Source organism: Polistes dominula, unplaced genomic scaffold (assembly GCF_049000335.1).
Source record: "Polistes dominula isolate Pdom_NZ unplaced genomic scaffold, Pdom_raw_medaka contig_73, whole genome shotgun sequence".
NCBI lineage: Eukaryota > Metazoa > Arthropoda > Insecta > Hymenoptera > Vespidae > Polistes > Polistes dominula.
In genome coordinates, this window is record NW_028300951.1 from 4290420 (window position 1) to 4311760 (window position 21341).

General features: G+C 32.5%; 1 protein-coding gene across 2 annotated transcripts in view; it reads left to right on the forward strand.

The window, feature by feature from the left end:
* Nucleotides 1–21341, forward strand: part of LOC107063997 (nephrin) — a 133681-nt gene that overhangs the window by 111898 nt on the left and 442 nt on the right. For both annotated transcript variants that reach the window (XM_015316229.2, XM_089172390.1), the window contains exons 9-14: nt 3902–4032; nt 11687–11846; nt 12098–12445; nt 14280–14549; nt 20613–20852; nt 20968–21080. In XM_015316229.2, coding sequence (XP_015171715.1) covers nt 3902–4032; nt 11687–11846; nt 12098–12445; nt 14280–14549; nt 20613–20852; nt 20968–21080 — 1262 coding nt within the window. The remainder of the gene's footprint in view (nt 1–3901; nt 4033–11686; nt 11847–12097; nt 12446–14279; nt 14550–20612; nt 20853–20967; nt 21081–21341) is intronic.

The window sequence follows — 21341 nt, forward strand, 5'->3', positions numbered from 1 at the left end:
CCAACATATAGCCAAGACTTTCTATTGCATGTATCATGTATAAAGCATGTTTCTTCCTTCCGCCATGTTTTGGTTGGAAAACATGCATAATCTTTATAATTTTCTTGCGAATGTCGAATATTTATATGTAATATTTTCAATATTTTTATTTTTATATCAGATAAAAAGTACACAGCACCTTTTTTTCTTAAAGATTAAAAATAATTTAGTTTATTTTCATTTTGAAAACAGCAGGATGTGTGATATACTATTACAATACTTTTCCAATTTAATTCTTTATCTCTTCACACTCTGATGCTTTGTTCTAATCTATCATTCTAAGATATTTTATGACTTTTTATTTTTCGACAACTTCTTTTTACTATCTGTCTTTCAATTTCGAACAATGGCACATATCATTTCATCTACAGATTCATTTGTCACATATATGTTCATTCATTCACACGGAGTCTTAAAATATATAAATGAAATTATATAATATGAATTTTGCTAAAAACCATTTAAGCATCAAAAATAAAATTTTCTGAAATATTTATCCATCAAATCAATTGCTGCACAGACTTTTTTCCTCTCTCGTATATTTCTATTATGATTTATTGAAACAGAATAACTTCGAAAATCAACATTGTTCATAAATATTTGTCGCTTTATGAGACAGAATTTTCGTTCAAATAATTAATATACGATTCAACGGTTGCATAATTACCTTAAAAATTTAGAGCCAAATGGAAAATACTTATTCCCTTTCAAATATTAAAAATGCCTTTAATTTAATTAATGTCCAAATCAATATTGGTATGGTATCGAGGAAAATCTTATATTTTTAATAAATTGCTTCTAAATTTAAAAAAACAGTTAAATAAATCTTATGTTAAAAATCTTTTTATAATAACTAACTTTTTATAATTCGCAGATAACCACAAATTTTTATCTCATTTGTAAAGTATTTAAAAACTTATGTTTAAACTATGCGTTTTTCTAATTAAATATTTTACTGTTAATTAAGATAAAGGAAACATGCAAGACGTAGTTATATGAAGAAAAATAAAAGAAACAAAACATGTGTGCATATCACACAAATTAGAAGTGAAACCTTCAAAAAACTAAGTTTCGAGAGAATAAGACAAATGCAGAGTATCAAGAGTAAGATAATGGTAGGATTTTCTTATTATAATATTGTTACCATTCTAAAGAAGTTTTCACTTCAAAAAGCAAATTACTAAAATTAATAGTAACAGAGAAATCAGAAGTGGTTTCAAATTACTATTAATTTATAAGTTTAAACGATTAGCTAAGAGTTAAAAATTTTTTTTCATACATATCAATTTCTAAAAAACTTTTAAGTAAAATATTTCGATAATATGTGAGCAAAAATTTTGTCCATTTTTCTATTTTCTTTGATCATACAGAGAATAATATTCTCTCAGCATTTTCAGAATAAATTTTCATTCGATACGTTGAGCCATGCGAAACAAAGTTACCTATCATCCTTACGTATTCAGCTAGTTTATAAAAAGTGAACTTTCATGAAAAGTTAAATAATATGGTACATTTTGCAATACTTCAAAATAGTCGAAGATTTTTTTAGAATTCTATTATCGCGTTTAATAATTATTATTTCGAGGTTGTTACTCGACAACGAACGAGAAATAAAATTTGACGCACTTGGAATACATTCAAACGTGCAAAAACGAAATAAAATATTCATATCAAGATCAAAATTAATAAACAAAGCAATTGAAAAAAGAACTTCCATTTTTAAATTACAGTTTTACTATTTTTAAAAAATCTACACATAACGGAATTTTTTTCTATTTGAAATTTTGTATTATTATACTATTAGACTTATCTCGATCTTAAAAAAAAAACAAATAACAACAAAAAGAAACAAAATTTGATAAGCCTTACACCAATCATCATGAATGATCGATAACCACGATTAAATTATCTTACAGCAGATACAAAAACGATATATTGGTTCTTCAGAAAAAAAAAAATTAATCGACGAAGTTTAATTATATCAATGGAAGCATTTGCCACGTAACTCATATGAAGGAGTAACAGAATAAATATTTCGTGGTAATTCATGCATGATATTATTACGCTAGTCGCGTTTCAATCGCAAATTTGCCTTTGACTTCAGTACTTTTAAATACGAGTGCAAGCTAAAATACAAATATCATTAAACGCCGCCCCCGATAATATACGCATATTATTGTACCGTGGTTTTCACCCTTTCGATTCATAAACAACATTGCGCGAAAGCGATAGAAATAATTTTGAAAATGTTACGATCCATCTAACTCTTCCTTTATATTATGTTTAAATTAATTTTTATTTCTCCATCTATCTATAATTCTGACATCTTTAAAAATGATTAGAAAAGTTAAAACGTTCCTACGTATCGTTAATTAAATATTTCAACAAAATCGATTTTCTTATTGTACGATGACGAATATAATCCAATTTATTGGAAATCGAAATTTCGCGATAGGAATATTTTATCCTAGTCATAAACTTTACGATTTACAAAATGTACAAGACGTTAAGTAAATGTTAAGTAAATGTGTTACAATTATGGAATTGTTACAAAAATTTCATTAAATTTTTGTTGAAAACAAAATTCTTGTTTCATTATTGTTTTACATTAATTATCACGGTAGCTTTCTCTGGGATAACAACCCCAATTTCTCCCCCAAATAACTTTTAGAATATTACACTAAAATTTGAAACGAGAAATCGGTAATACCCACAATTCGAATTTTCTTCTATATTTACGTTTATACAAATACGACATAATTAAATAACAATTAATTGTGCGCATTCTCTCTGTTGTTCCCAAGTTCCGACCATCATGGTACACCACCTCGAAAGCTGCCAATTCGCGATACTCTTTTCAATGGTCGCCGGACTGGATTACCAACTAAATTAATATTGGGTAATTGATCCAAGTTGAATAATTTGTAGAGTTTTATAAACGAATATGTTTAATTAAGTACCCATAATAACAATGAATAATTATTACTAATCTAAGTATTTCAACATTATACTAGTAAATTTGAACGAAAAATTTGCTAATCGTTAAATACGAATAATTGTAGCATTTACCTGCAACTAATTTTCTTACATTTGTTTGAAACAAATGAAACTGATTTTTCGCAATTAGGAAAGCTTACTGGTGCTTTCTACTGATTCCACACGCTCACAAAAAAATAATATATTAAATACAAGGTATCAACAAGTCCTTTCTTTGATTGGTAGATGTTTAGCTTTTTTGGAAATTCATTACCAATCAAAAGTTGTCGAAACTCCACACATACGATATACACATAATGTAAATGACATAAATTTACTTTTTCGAACTATGGCTATTGATCTCAAAAAAGATCAATTGTTTAAAAAAATAATTCTATCTTTACAGGAGAAGTTCGTTAAAAACTCTGTTATGTTAGACGTTGATTGTTTAATTCTCGATAGATCTTTTTTTTCGATACTGTCGAAAAAATTGATGACAAAGAGTTCCAAGAAATTACTGGAATTTTTTCGTTTAAAATAAAACGTTAACCGATATGCTGCAGCGTCCATCGTGCATTAAAACGTTAATTCAATCACTACGATAAAATGCTGAGATTGAATCAGCTAATATTGATATCAGCATTCCATTGAAATACGCATATAAACGAAACTTAAAAGGATTTTGCAAGCATGAAAATAATATTGCTCGTACAAATGAAATATATCGCATATACCCATTTCAGAAGTGTAATCATATGGTTTAGCCAGATTCTATTAAAACTGTATATTCGAGTTATCATTCGAGTTTTTATTCGACTCCATTCTACTTCAATTTAAACAAAACTGATTCGTATCTAATCCATTTATTGACCTCTTCAATTTTCAGATGCGCCTATCGTGACACTCAAAATGGGTTCATCCCTGGATCCGAAACACATTAAAGAGGGTGACGACGTTTACTTCGAGTGCACTGTCAGATCCAATCCTAGAGCCTATAAACTAACTTGGTTTCATGAGGTAAGAGTCAATCGATTTTAACACGATGCTTCTACATCATATAAGACTCCTTCATTTTATCCTTCATAAAAACTATTTACATATTCAAAAATTTAAGTTACCTATTGCTTCTTTTACGTCATACTATAATTTATTTACGATTTAATGCAATTATTTTTTATAAACATTATATAAACATTTTATATTATAAAGATTACTTTAACAACGATGCTTATGGCATGATACGAACTTAAACCAAAAAATAGAATGATGACAAGAACATGTTTAAAAATAAAATGATAAATGTCGTTTGGAATTGTACCTTTCTCGAAGGATCAAAGTAACCAACTAACCTGACACAGTTTTGCTATTTAGTTTCGTTTTGTTTCGAGGCTGTTAACGCGATGTGAGATCGTTCTGAAGTCGAGGTGTCAGCGTAAGGTCCGTGGAGAGAACATAAGAGGACCTAGTTCGCGTTGTCGGAAAGCTCAGAGAGGAAGAGGAAGAGAAAGAGAAAGAGAAAGAGAAAGAGAAAGAGAGAAGATGAGAATAGGAAAGGACTAGGCGGATGCTACGTAGGATTTCACCAATCCTCCTAGGAAGCGTACTGATTCGGACTAGGAAATGATGGAAGGCATAATCCTCCTTAAGAGGCTTAACACAACGATCCTCGAGTGACCAAAGATAACAGTGGAGCTTTTCAAGTGCTAGCTACCGAACTTTTTTCGAATACTTTAGCAACTGCAAGGAGCAATAGAGAAATCCTAGAGAAATTCTGACCACCTTTTACCTTTCTCTTTCTCTTTTTCTTTCTTGTTCTTGTTTTTGTTCTACCACAGTCACTTCGCTATTCTATTCTTTATCGTGAAATAAAACTTTTAAAATGAGAGAAGAGGTAGAGAGAAAAAATAGATAGTAGTATCGATTCACTCTTCTTTACTTTTTCGTCGATCTAAGAACTACATCTGGTAATACATTTTAATCTCGTAAGAGCGCGAGCGCATCTTACCTAAAAGTAACGCGTTAGAATCGTTGATGCAACCAAAGTGGAACTTTCTTATCAGGAAACGCATATACAAATACGTGTTCCTTCAAACTTTACTTTGTCATACTTTTCAGTACAAAACAAATACCACGAATTATTACAGTAAAAAAAAATATTGTCCATTTGATTTTCCATTTATTTAAAATGCTATACAAATGAAAATATCTTATATTATATAACATTCGGTGACCCGCATTAAAATTATTCACGATAACGACAATTTTGTCGTTTATTAAAACGTTCATTTATTAATTAATTGTTAAACGTTTCTTTTATTAATTTTCTATTTGAAAAACTGTTTCTTTCATTATCGATACGTTATATATCGATACGTATATGCATACTAGTAATATACAAGTATATCAAAGTTACCACAAATAAATGCAGTAACTCTACTATGCAAACGAGATTATCAAAAGAAATTAGAAATATTTAATATAAAAATATAAGAATATAGAAACGCGTATTTTTCACATCACACGTGATATATATAAGTGCTTTAAATATTTAATGAGGTATTAAATGAATAAAAAATATCGCAAAACGATGTACAATAAAAACTACCTAATACGCACACACAGGTGTAAAGTACATCGTGCAATCACTAGTACAATAACAGCCGCCAATAGGGAAAAGAACTAAAACTAAACCCACTCTAACTGTTTCTCACCCATACGTGTAACACCTGGGCAAATGAGAACGCAGAAAGTATGGGGGGGGGGTGGAAACGGGAGATTAGTATATTAGAAGCTGAAAATCCCGATCTAAAAAATATGATTAAGACATAAACATATAAATACATTTGAATAAAAATTCATCTAAGCGACTAAGGTCTCTACAAGTTACTTCATAAATAATGACTTTAAATATTTTAAAATTTTTGACTCACTCGTTACCAACGTCATATAACATATATGTGACATTTTATTAGAATAAAATGTCATATATATGCTATATGAACAGTTGGCATTAGAAGTTCTGCGGTGGCTCCAAAACACTCCTACTTCGCAGCAAATGGTCCAGCTGCATCTCTCGTCCATCAGATCTATCGGAGAATTTCTTGATGCACTTTTCCTTGCATTCACTCAGTCACTCACTCACTCGCGTGACTCTAATAACGCGGGCAACGAATATAAGAAACTATACATGAGTTTCTTATCTCGAAACCGAAATTTTTCTTATACGGCGAACAACACTGACTCAACATACGCGTATGATTTGAATTTAATTTACGCCCGCCCGGTCACTGACTCTACTTCGCGATCAAAAATTTGACTTTAATTATTCGAACAAACACTGACTTTACAGCTACTTTACAAACTGCATTGCACGCAGTCAAATGCAAACACGCGCGATTGCAATAATATTCTGAAACAGAAAAATGAAAAAGAACAATTAATAATCATAGCCGTAATAAAAAACCATTGAAATTATTATAGAAATGATTGATAGAAAAATTATACTTACTTACAATCCTCGGTGATGAATGCCCGATGGGTCTCCTACCCTTAGGATGACGATGAGCACACGTTTAAGCCAAATAAAAAAAACTTGCGAGTTTCTTAACCGAGCAAACGAAACTTTAACATACGACGATCAACACTGAATCTACTTGTCGAAATTTTTATATTTTATTTTAACACGATGCAACACACGAGAACCTCATTGCCTACGCGCTCGATTGCAATGATTTTCTAAAACAGAAAAAGAAAAAGAACAATTAATATCATTGTTGTAATAAAAATCAATTGAAATTTTAATAGAAATGTATGATAGTAAAATATACTTACTTTTAGTCTTCGTTGATGACTGCAGGATGGGTATCCTACCCTTAGGATGACGATGTTTAAAATAAAATTAAATAAAAAGTCTGCAAAGCTGAAACATACTAAAGATTATTATATTACAATATTTCCTGTAAATCATTTATGAAGGCAGGGCACACATTAAAACAATTAAATATTTAATCAAAAATATTCAATGGTAAATAGAAAGAAATAATTTAATAATCTATGAGAATTGACATAACTAAAAGTTAAAGTTATTAAATATTTGTAGAATTTATCAAAGAATGCAACTATTTGCTTGCATTAAATTATATACCAAGTATGTAATGTTAGTAAAAATATTAATTAAAAATCTTTAAAGTTGTCTAAATAAAACAGTAATAGTATGAGCAAACTCAATAAAAAGAGTAACATAAAAAATAAACCAGTTTTTATACCATTCTATGCAATGAAAAGCTTTTTAAACTATTAAAATCAAAACGATAACGTTAGAAATAAAATTATTAAATAATTTAATACGCCTTATTTTCGTTTATGTTGTCTCGTCGAAGGATAGAAGACGAATACGAGGTACGTTACTATGTAACCTTAGTAGAAGAGATTTCGGGAGTGTCGAACGCTCGGCTATTATACGTATGTTATCGGCTGTTTACGTTTTGTCGTTGACTCGAGAAATACCTGGAAATATAAATACACATTTATAATAGCCTGTATGTCGAGTGTATTGTTTTCTTATTTTTCCTATCTCTCTCTCTTTCTCTCTCTCTCACTCTTTCTGTAGTATTTCTATATGCCAGATATACTTAAAAATAAAAATAATGCTAACCTCGACGTACATAGAGAAGATAAAAAAACTTGCTACATGGTGAAAAGATTAGGTATGTGAATTCCTGCTGTAATTCTTCCCATGCTCAGAAAGCTAAAAAATAAATAAAATATGAAAAACACATATAAAAATTTTGCATATAACATATATAACATTATATAATATTTGTTATATACCATTTGATACATTATATGTATAAATATATAAACATGTACATAGAAGAATATTTATTCCAACTACTTATGTACTTTCTTAGTAGAAGGTGAAACATCTTGCAAGAGTCATTAATCAATTAATTTTCACGTAACTACGGAAACTCAGCTCGTGAGATTCAATTTACAAAATAACTAATTATTCGCCATGAGAGTCACATTAATGCAAATGCTGTACGCTAAAGTCATATTTTTTCTGAAACTATATGGAAACGAAAAAAAAAATGCTGTTTTCGAGTGCGTCGATGAAGTTTTAACTAATGTCTGACTCTTAATTTAATAACAGAGTCATCTCCCAAACCATATTATAACAGTAAGTTCATAGACTACAGTAAAACATAGCACGAGTCACATATCTCCCAGTAATAATGTCAACTCGTTGCTATAAGATATACGAAAAAAAAAATATCTCTCATGATCGCTTGGTATATTTTCCCAGCGATATTATATTTCATTTATATATTTCTCATAAATTCATTTCGATTATTTGAACTAAAAGATGATTCTTTAAAACACAATTTCAAATAAACTGGTGAATGCAACATTTATAACTCGGAGTTTCACGTAAAATACAACTCACAATCAAACGTAGGAATGAGACGTAAATAAATACCTTATAGATATGCATATACTATAATGCATATAAGCATATGTGTATGCTAGTCTCGAGAAAGTCAGAAGAAAAGAACCGATATCGTAGACAACTGTATACAAAGAACACGTGCCACGCTTTTATTCCGAGCTCTTCCATAGTTGCCAGACATGAACCCGAAAGGTATATTATCGCTCCGACAGGGAATACGAATATTTAATATTAAATACCAACGACTCTCCAATACAAGACAGCTCTAGATAACTTTTCAGACATATCATTTCTGTCTTATTTATTATTCAAGTTAAATTAAAATAACTAATGAATGCTCTAGAAAAATAAAAGGAAAATGAACTAAATCATACATTCATACTACATACATACATTCAAATATCTACATATATTAAAACTATATTTATATTTCAAAATCTACTACCTTTTAACTCTATTTAAATATTATAATTAAAGAACATTGATAAAATATTGTATTTTTTAGCATTAAAGGATAATAACACGAACAGTTTTACTGAAAACATTTCATTTTACGTTTCAATTCTATCCGAAGTGTGAACTCTCTCTTTTTAGAAAATGATAATTAAATAAAAGTGATAATAATAAAAACTAGAAGTATAAAATTCAATGTTGAACATACATTGAAGGTAAATTTGAAAGTGTCGCTGATAGAGCGAATCTACAGTTTTCCTCAAACTTCTCGATACCGAATAAAACGAATATACTATGCTCGTTAGATACTTATAAAACAAGAGGAAAGTTCGTAGTCGGTAGAGCAAGTGCGTGTGAGCACTTTCGAGTAGATAAAACGATACTACTCGGCCTTATATGCGTTAGTTCCATCGTCCTTCTCGAAAGCACCTTATTTGATCCGACACGATCTTAGTCGTTCCTATTGTATGTGCCAACCAAATTTAGCGACTGCTATGCTCCGCCGCTCTACTCCTACTTTGCAAATAATACTTAGAGCTTCGCCAACTCGTCGACGAAAGAGGAAGGATATAGAGAGTGAGTGGGAGAAATAGAGAAAGAGAAAGAAAGAGAGAGAGAATATATTCACGTAGAAAATTCAGATCCTTGCTGCTCGACATGAAACTTCCTCGAACGAACCCCGAGACACCCCAAGATTCTCGCCCTCACTCGTATTTACGAGCCGCAAAGAGTAACTCAATTTTCGACGTGAATTAACCAACACGTTTTTCTCAGCATTTTCGTTTCTCCTCTATAGAGAAGAGAGAGGAGAATTTCCTTTGTATGATTATTACTTTCTACAATCGTAATATTTTCTTTTTTGCTCTTGAGAATCTATAGAAAGTGAAATAACCTAATCTTTATTGACCTAAAATTATTACCAAGCTCTATATTGTATAATTTAATTCCTCGACAATGTCTAAACTTTAATTAAGGTAGTTGTAACGTCTATTTTACTTTTGCCACTTTGCTGCGAGGAAAGAGCGTCCTACGACGCCCTTCATTTTATAAATTTGTCTTTTTTAATGTACTCCGAAGTATTACAGAACAATATCGTACTTACGTCCAACTAGAAGAAACATTTTACAACAACAAAATAACAGCAAAGTAATAAAAGTAAAAAAATAAGAAAATAATAAAAATATCCACCTTATAATAATCTACATGCAAAGGAGAAAATTTGATGATGTTGCGACACTTCTAAGAATCATGGAAAATAGATTAGTAGATATCACCATAAAACATTCCTTTTACATCGTATCCATCAACGTTGAAAACTTGAAACTAGTGCGATCCATATTTAAACTCAATCTCTGTTTTTAAAAGTTCTCTTCTGCAATCACTTTACTACAATTCATTTGATCTGTAGATTCCTTATACTTTTTATCTATAGATACCTATTTATAATAAACGTTTCCTGAATAAAGAAAAAAAAAATAATGTTCATACTACCTCGAATTGTGTATCAACACAGGGCCGTCAAATGGACACGTAGGATGTTGTAGGAGACGAGGAATGAAAGGCGAGACATTACTCGAGTTAGTACATCGTAAATTCCCTTTGTCCTGCCATTTCCGTCGAAACGACGATGACGACGACGACGACGACGACGACGACGACAACGACGACAACGACAACGACAACGACGCCGACAAAGTCAATGTATAACAAGCCGTGATTCCTTCCTCGAGTACGCTAGTCACTTTCGTTGATCAGAAGACAACTCTACCGAATACAAAGTTGGACGTTAACTTGGTTACTCGGTAAAACTATTGGCATACCTTTTAGACATCTTTGATATGATGCGTGAAAGGTTCATCTTAGCTTTTACCCCTTTCTCTTCTCTTTCTTCGCTATCGGTTAAATAATTGATGATATAATGTACGATATAGTAGAAAAATTATTCGGATAATTGAACACGAATCGAAAATTTGGAAAGAAATTTCACAAGTTTTAATTTGATATTATTTAAGTTTTAAGCAATATGCGAAATATTTCAAGAAATACTTCGTTTTCCTGCCAATGAAACCTTAAAAAAGAAAAAAAAATATAAAAAGAAAATAACAAAAGAACTATGATAACTTGTAAATTAAAATGCATGAGAAATAAATCGGAGGGAAGAAAAGATGTGTCATACAGTCGGTAATGAAGAAATTACAAAGATGAAAGATATGCCGAAGGTTACACTAACTTTTGAAAATTACTTCATCCAGAGAATGAACTTTTCCAACTAACTGTTCGCAATCAAGAAGCGTCAACCTCTGAGAATCGAATCGCCGTGTCGCTCGACTCGAATTCTCTTCTTTTCCCTAGTGTTTTATCTGACGATTCAAAACCTATTTCACGCTATTGCTCGTGTACCACACATTCTAAGATTACTTTTAAATTACGTCTGACTTACAATCGAGAAAAATGAATATATCAAATTCGTTTGGCTTTGAATGTTAACAAAGTTCAAGTATCAGACTAACAAACAAAACTTGTGAAGCTTTCATTAAAAAATGAACTGCTGTATTACTCTTAGTAAAGTACACATTTTCCGGAATGCATGTATGCGTACGTGTATCCAATCTTTCTCTTTTTATTACACAACACATTGTTAGTCTCAGTATACGTCATTTTACTAATTCTCTTTTTTCTTTTTGTATTCCACTTTTAACGATGAAACGACGATAAAATCTAATGCAAAGTTCTTTGACACTGTCAACACTTTTTTGGTTGTTTATTTAGGAGGAAGAGCTCCATTACGACGTTACCGCCGGCATAGTGCTTTCAGACCATTCTCTGGTACTTCAGAGTATAACACGAGAATCCGCTGGGAAATACACCTGCATGGCTACCAATGTCGAAGGTCATGAGAGCTCTAACATCGTCAATCTAGAGGTTATGTGTGAGTATGCTTACCGTACTCATTATTTTTACAACTTCCCGGTCTTTGACTCCTTTTTATCGTCGAATATTTTTGACAAATAGAGAAAAAGAAACGTTGAACGTTATGAAAACTTTGTTATCGCGTTAAAAAAATTGAACTCAGCGATGCTTAAACGTCCAAGAATTTTAACGCGTATACGTAACAAATTTTAAAGAAAGAAAAATATAGGAATGAAAAAATAACAAATACAAAATTTTGTTCCACTTTAGTTTCACCGATTTGTAAACACGTGTTAAACTTTGGAGGCTGGAGATATCAAAACGCTACACCACCACCTTTTAATGTTCCGGAAGATGTCCATGGTGCCTTGAAGCACGAAACCATAAGCTTGGTCTGCGAAGTTGAAGCAAATCCAACGACAGTAACCTTTCACTGGACATTCAACAGTAGCGGGGATCTGAACGACATTCCGTCCACGAAATATACTAGCGAAGGTACGATAAGCAGACTGAATTATACTCCGTCAACGGATATGGACTATGGGACGCTTGGATGCTGGGCAAGCAACGTCGTTGGCCAATCCAAGCAACCTTGCCTGTATCAGGTTATAGCAGCAGGTTCGTGCAAGTTTAATCCTATTTCCTACCACCAACACGTCAGTCCATTCCATCCTGTAGCATGTTTCTCTCCAAATTCATCTAGCTATGTTTCTCAAAATAGAAACAACATGCACGCAAAGTAACGCTCTTTCTTTCATTAAAATATTGATCTCATACCTAATGCTAGGTACCAAATACCTTAGAATATATCCTTTTACTTCGATTTTATTGCTATTCCCTATGTTGGAGTGTATCGTACGTGTAGTTTCCGATGCGAGAGAGATTTTATTCGATTGTGGAAAAGGAATGCAACGTAAAGCCCGCTTTCGAGAAAATTTGTCGAATCTCTCAAACGTAAATACTTACGAAAGGTTAACGTTTAGCGCATCGCTTTTTCAACCTAACTACTCAGTAAAAAAAAAATCGTCAACTTCAACCCTTATATTTCTACTAAACGACAGATTAAAAGAGAAGTCCCTCGAATCCGTTGGAGTTGAGAAAAAGCAAGAGAAACACGGCACGACGCATCACACCCAACCAACCGCTCGTAGTCGTGAGAAACTTTTTTGTGTCACACCTCCGAGCGCGTGGGTATTTGTGAAAATTTAATGAAAACCATAATTGAATATGTTCATTACATAGCCAAAGGAGACGATGCAGACGGGAGTTGTCGAGAAAGTGAAATTATTGTCCAAAGGTATCATAACGTCGACGTAAATATCGAGAGAACGAAACTTTTGCTGCTTCTGTGGATGCTAGCTTCTAGATGCTTTTGTCCAAATCACCACGGGAACAATCCAAACTCAACCCGGTCGAATATTTCGCTGCTACGCACACCGCTCCAACTCGACTCGAGTACTCCCTCGATTCCAACCCTTCCTTCTATGTGCCGCTTGCGGTAATTGGACACATAATTTATTTTACACGAAGGCCCAATGTATTTCTTATGTAATTACCGGACAGTAATTTTTTGCTTTTGGTCGCTCTCTTTTCCTATCCTTCTCTGCTTTCCTATCTTTCCTCACACTCCTCGCCTTTTTATCTACCTTCTATCTTCCTACGCTGACTATATCTATACCTTCGTAAATTTATTTACGTTAAGCAATGGGAAACGTTCGCTCGTTAGTAATTAAATCGTTAGCCGAAACGACGACGCATGCCAACGGCGAATAAGAACGCTCCTTCTTTTCTATTTCGTGTCGTTCCAATCTTATTTGAAATTTAACTTAAAGCGATGATCATGCTTTATCTTCTCTTAGTAATTTCATTGTAAATTAAAACCAACGTAAAATAACACATTGATATTACAATCGTATTTATTTACCTACGATTCGTACATAACAGTGGCAATTAATTCTACGCGTACTGTCAATAATGAATTGGATAATTATGATGACGAAGCGTAATTTTATACGTCGGCCTATAGGCTCCAAATAACGTTGCAGTTTTCCCAATGCAATAAAATGAAGTTACGCGGTTCGTTGAATAATAATTGCCGTTCTTCATATAGTAGAAACTGTTTGCCTCTTCTAGTTTTTTTTTTTTCATTTTTCGTTCATATCGATTATTTCGTCGGAAGGGAATATTAGTCGGAAAATAGAATTTTCTGCAACACACATCGAGATATAAACGCACATTTCATGGATTTAACACTTCCATTAATTTGCTTAATGACGAACGTTTTTATTTCCGTGTAAATAATTCTCTTGCATGAATAAAACTTCTTACAAATTCAATTAATATTGTTTTGATAAGATTATTCCACTGATATAAACTGTTAATATAATATAAAATGAAAATCGCATTGACGTGTGTTAATTTCTTGGATAAAAAAAGCGTGTTTACTTCGCAGGCAGACCTTACCCATTGCAAAATTGTACCGCCTACAATCAAAGCGGCTCATCGATAAGGATATCTTGCGTGGAGGGTTACGACGGCGGACTACCCCAAAAGTTTATTGCCTTTGTTGGCAAGCATAGATACGAATCGCTAAGTCCCTATTGGGAATTGGAACTACACAAACCAACGACGGTTATACTTTATGCGGTGAACGTGAAAGGATCAAGCGACCCAGTCATCATGGAAGAAGTCGCACTGAAAGGCGTAGCAAAATTTACCGGTAGTAAGTATTGCTAATATCAATTAAATTTTAGAAAAAGATCACAAATAGAAGATGAAATAAAAAATAAAAAAACATGCGTGCATGTCACACAAGTTAGAAGTGAAACCTTCAAATAAATAAGTTTCGAGGATAATTTATTATATAATATTATTATAATATTATTTATACATTTAATTTGTAATTATTTATCTAATTATTAATTTAATTATAAAAATGCGCGTCTGTTCTTGTAAAAAACTCTAGGTAAACATAGAATTACTTTGATGTCTTCATGGCAACCAACATTTTTCTATATTCATATATATTTATTTATAATTATGCCATTTATATTAGCTCTACTTGTAGAATTTTTCTTTTAAATTTTATTATTAAAGCATTCCTTCAATATTAAACAATTTTTAATTAAAAATAATTTCCACCATAATTAAGTTTCACACAACAAAACATGACAACCATTTTTCTGACTGAATAATAAATAATACGACAATGTAAGTAACTTTATTAATTTTCTCTATTTTCCATTTTATGGAGTTAATTGATTTGGCAAATGAATGGCTCAATGCGTTTTATATTAATTTTCCGAAATTTTATCAAGAGAAACCAATAATTTGCATAATGCGACTAACGATAAATATGTATAAAATGTTATACTCTGTGTTAAAGCATACAATGTAACTGTCAGCAGCATACTGTACAACATACTAAGGTGGTAAGCCCGCAGTAAAAACAGTATTAAACGACATGTTTTTCTTTCGTTCTTTAAACGTCTTTACAAAAAAAACTGAAAGGAACAATTAATTTATCCCGTCGCATTTCTTCGAGGCAAATATTGATTAGTTTTTATATCGAACATTATTTATCTCTTCCACAATTTATCGGACTACTAATTGTAAGTTTAATTGGATCATTTCCGAGCCGTAACAAAACCGTGAATCGTTATCGTATTTTATTGCTTCATATTTCATTCGTTATACAATTAGCAGTGGTTCATTGATTAAGAGAAAATTTGATAATTTCATAAATGAGATACAAAAAGAAAGTTTTACCTTTGAAATACAATATGTACGAAATAATAATTAATACAAAAAAATAAACATATTCTATTATAGAAATAGCATAAACGTAGTATCGACATATGCATTTAACAATATGATTTATTGAACAAATGAGTATATTCGGAGATACGGCATGGAAATATAATAATTAACATTAATTGACACGAGTGGCTGTATATCTATAAATAAACATAGTTCATTTAATAAATTTAGAGTCTAATATTTGAAACAAATACTTAACGATATCTAAACATTAACAATATCTGCTTTCATTTCGTTCTCTATACATTTAAATTTATAAAATAACTATAACCTATATGGACAATAAAAAGACTTACTTCTATTCTGACTTAAAACGATCGCCATATACAAGTTCATACCATATATTCTCAATGAATAGATAGGGCTCACAAAAAAGTTGTATCTTTTTAGCACCTAGGTATAAAGCGCCAAAACTGTAACATTCGAAAACACAAAAAACGGTTTAGTTTCAGTCCTTTGAGGCAACATGTTTCTACTGAATGATACAGAAAAGAGAAATAAAAAAGAAAACAAAAAAAGGAAATGATCGAAACAAAATTAACGTACCATCTGCCACCTGGTCGTTAAAAAAAGCTTTTTGGGATGGTTCCAGTTCAAGAGCTTTGCTTTTCATCGCGTCATCTCAATGCATATGTATTTGTACGCATAGATGTATATCTAATACGAAATGGCAATACCAGAACCATAGATCACGATCATTTTTATGACTGTCAATGCGATCGCATCCAATCAAAACTAACGCGGGTCTAATCGCGAGCGTTGCGTCATTAGCATTAGATCATACACATTGAACGAAACTATTTGCAATGATTTATCAATCTATACGGTGATTGTATATCGGATCGACATTGGTTATCGCACTGCCATTGTATTTTGTGTGTCCATAATTCTATCCCAAATTAAATAAACGTTTTTCCGCTTGCGATCACCACGACTGAACTCAAAAGCTTTCCATAGATTTACCGTGCGATAATACCGGAATCGAGCGAAGCGTAGATTTACCCCCAGCCCCACCCATAGACCTCTTCTACCAACCCCTACCAACCCGTTCTCTTTTTCCTCCTGCTCTGTTCACTTCGAAAGCAATTTTACACTTTGCTGCGAGTGAAATAACCGTGGAATAACACAACCGAAAGGTCCGCCACGAAATCCTATTTTTTAACGAACATCCGTGGGAAGGAAATAAACGGAATTATCGGAATGCAAATGATCTTTCGGCCGAATAGTTCCGGCGTATAGCCAAATACAAAGAGAGAGAGAGAGAGAGAGAATGAGAAAGAGAGAGACACACAGAGAAATAGAGTCGGAGAAAGAGAAAGAGAGAAGGGGAGAAAGAGTGAGAAGGGTCAGCCTTGGGTCAGGTCAGGATACGATGGTGGCGGTGCCCATTTCATGGTGAAACATGGAACGGTGTGCCTCTACAGAAGCCGGAAACAAGCCTCAAAATTTATGAGCTATTATTATGCATTCTGTTTTCTCTCGTCCGCGGTAGTCCGTCCTTTCGTCTGCTTTCTCTTTCTCTCTCTCTCTCTCTCTCTCTCTCTCTCTCTCTCATCTCTCTCTATCTCTCTCTTTCTGTTTCCTCCCTTACGTCACCTCTACCCTCTACCCCTTTTCACCGTACATCGTCCGTACGTTCCTCCAATGAACGTGCCGGACCGAGCTACTATTTTCGTCCACCGAAAATTTTCGTCACCTTCGTTAATCTTCCACGGTGACAGAGGATCGCGCACGAACGCGCTTATATGCGTCCATTAATAAAGGCAAGGGAAGAGCTCTTGATAGGCGAAAAACGCGAACGACGAATCATTACGCTCTTTCGTAAGCTTTACTCCTCCCTATCCTCTTTCATCCACCTCTCTTCATACCACGCTCTTTTTAAAATTATTAACGATAGCATTACCTTCTCATGATACATTCTCCTAGAGATTGAAACGAAAAACAAATTAATTTTTGTTTAATGGCTTCTTTTCAATTTCTTGCTCTCTGTATCTTTCTCTCTCTCTCTTTACTTTCCTATTTTTGTTTAAACTTCTTGTTTTTACTGTCACATATTTTATTCACTGTATTTAGCTTCGCAGGATAAGATTGAGAAATTTCTGAAAGATCAGAAGAAACTTACCTTTTAATATTAATTGCTAGACATTGCGTAAAAATTTAATTTCTACTATAAAGAACCTTTATACACTTTTTCAAAGACGAAAAGTTATTTGTTTTAACGATAGAATAAATCTATTCAATTACTAAACCTGATGAATAATTATCACGTTTGTCGAACGAATAAAAAAACATATCGTTAATTTGAAATTTTGACAAATCATTTTGTATAAGGTTGGGAGGACGCGAAGTAAATATTTCAACTTGTAAAATTTCATTTTAAAGCATGGAAGACAGTCGAACGTCATCTAGGAATTTCATTAAACCGTCAAGGACGGTTAGAGATGGTTCCAGTAGAAGAGAGTACTGTTGAGTAAAACCTTGCTGAGTACAATGGTAGACAAATAGGATAAAAGGAGAAGACCAGAAGATTAGAGAAGGAGAAAAAACAATTGAACAAAATGGAAAAACATGTCGATATTGATAGAAGAGGAAAAATCTTGGCAAAATGACACTGTTTGTTATAGGATTAATACAAATAAAAGATTAGAAGAATGTTTTTTTTTATCATTTACTTAAATTCTATCTAAATTGGAAGTAAATTACGTATTCTAGCTACAAAGACGATTGCGGATCTTACACCTTGATATGCATACACGTACGCAAATATACGTCATATGTGTATATATACATACAATACGTACATTGACTTGACGCAGTTCGAGGTTCGAATTGCATCTATCAACTATATCAACTACTTACTAGTGAAAGTGAACAAGGAAATTAGAATCCAAGAGACACATAGACAGAGAGAAAGAGAAAGAAAGAGAGAGAGAGAGGAGAGACGTATATCTCTTGAAGCAATTCAAACCCAACCAGAGCTCGTGCAAGGAAAGCTTAAACGGAACGCTCGGTTACTTCTATCCCCAGGCTTTACCCATATAACAGATCGTTGAAATAAGGAAACGATTCGTGTTGGTGACCGGAGAAAGTAACGGATATATGGTCAAATAAGACGATCTTTCTTACGTTAGTATAGGTTAAGGAAAATAGAAGATGATAGTTTACGAAGTTCTAAAGTACGAAGAACGATCGATTCAGACATCTGCGAGATAAAAATTACACTTCCATTCAAACTCGAGAAATCGCCTGTCTCTGGATATTCCGTCTAAACGTACCGGCTTTATTTCTTTCGATCTCGTTGCCTTCATCTTTTTCTTTTACTTTATCTCTAAATAACGGAGTACTCTTCGAAAAACTCAGTGATGCTATAAAACAAGAATGCACGGATATATGCATACTACGTCTTTCTCTCTGTCTCTCTCTCTTTTTATTTTTATTTTTATTTTTATTGAAGTGAAAACTTCTTTAGAATGGGAGTGATCTGAAAAGTAAATAAACGGAAACGGAGCTATGTAACGAAGCTATGAAACGATTGCCATACTAAATAATGAGAGAAAAAGAGACAAACATAGGATTTAGACTGCGAGGGAATGAGACGGAATATAGCTATACAGTTTTTCCTATTCTCGGGCTCCTCTTTATGCCATGCTTCGTAGTTATCGCTCCTGGTTATATATGTGTGTATTTGAGTGCGACTGCATACTACAAAGCGTAAACACACATATTCTTTCGATAATCGAAATGTTTGTAGGTAGGAGCGATAGAAGGGTAAAAGAATAAACAGAGATAAGCACGTACGTAGGTATGCGACAAAAGTATAAGGTCCAAACGAACCGACGGTCGACATAAACAAAGAAGGTGCGTGGTATGCTTTTTTTAACAAACGTGTCATTTCTTTTCTATTTAAAAATGTTTCTATTCTATTGAAAAATTATTATTAAATTATTTATTTCGTAAATATTATTCTTATTAATGAATATGAAATATATAGATTAAAATAATTGTATTGTCTGCAAAATTTTACAAAAAAAAAAAATTGATTATAAGATACATGAGAGAAAAAGAATTAGACAACATTGTAGAATACTTTTTTTATAAATATCCAAAGACATGTTTTTTAATTATAATGTTTGCATATTTAGGAAATTTATACTAATTTTTCAATAAAATAGAAAAGTTTGTAAATACAAGAAACTCGATTACGAGGCTTTTGAACGAGGCTTGTTTACGAGACTCTTCTACGAGGCCTAACAAAACACCCTACGGACTTATCGGAAAGACCCTACGGACTTATCGGACGAGACCCTACGGACTTATCGGAAAGACCCTACGGACTTATCGGACGAGACCCTATGGACTTATCGGAAAAAACCTCATTACTTTATTGAAAAAACCTCACTACTTTTCGGAAAAAACCTCACTACTTTTCGGAAAAAACCTCACTACTTTTCCGAAAAAACCTTTCTAGAGAGGTGTTTACTACACTAACAGAGGTGTTTAGTTACCATGCATTTTTTAGTTATCAGAAGCAACTCGTCTCATTTCTTTGAATTGAGAACTTGCTTGCTGTGTAATATGTTATCTATTTATATATGTTTTCAATAAAACGTATAATAATTTTTGAATGTGATAACAATAATATAATAATAATATTATAACAAATAAACCCAACAATTATCCTACTCCTGATATTCTGCAGTCGTCTCTTTTTCTCGAAACTTAGTTTTTCGAAGGTTTTACTTCTAACACGTGTGATCTGCCCACATGATATTTTGTATTTTTATTTTTATTTTTATTCCTTTCTTCTGTCTTTCTTTTATTTCTTCTACCTTAGAATATCATAAGTATCGCCTTGCTTCGACAATTGAAACGAAAAAATGTCTACAATAAAGGAACTAAAATTGAACAACTAAAATAAATGGATTATTTATAAATATAATAGAATTTGTCAAAATTTCCTGTATAGGTGAATCAGTTTCATCAGTCGACATGTCACCGATTTTGATCGGATTAGGCGGTACAGCAACTGGTTTGGGACTGATTGTAACTGGAGTACTAATGGCCCTTTGGAGAAGACACGCGGCAACACCCACTAAACCAAAACCACTTCAACAATCCAGTATTGCGACATTTGCAAGTAAAGCTGAGGAAGAGGATGGAAATCCTGACCTAATACCTACCACTGCCTTGACGCATCATTTAACAGGTAATTTTATATTTTTCAATATATTAGATTAAATAAACAAAATTAATTCAACATTCAATCAAAAAAAATGATCAAAAAGAAGTAAGTCTTACAAATTTTTTCATTACAATTTTAGATAGAAAAATCCCAATTTGTGGTTCCTTACCACGACGACCTAGACAGTTAGAGGGTCGAGAAATGTCACACGATGTCTTGGAAGACTCAACTTATCCTCGAACGTCACCTAATGTAAATAATCTGATTTTTATTATGTCTATTATTGACGTCATAGTCGCAAACTCTTAAATATTTTCTCTATGATATTTAATATGTATAAAAATTAAAATCAAAAATCTTAAATTACAAAATTTGACATTAATTACAAATAGCAACAATAGCGTCTAAGTATTCCGTTGCTTTTCCGATTCAAAATTTAAAAAATAACTGAACATAACTTTCAGACTTACAATTAAAATTTGAATTACGATAAGTGAATTTTGAAAAATAATA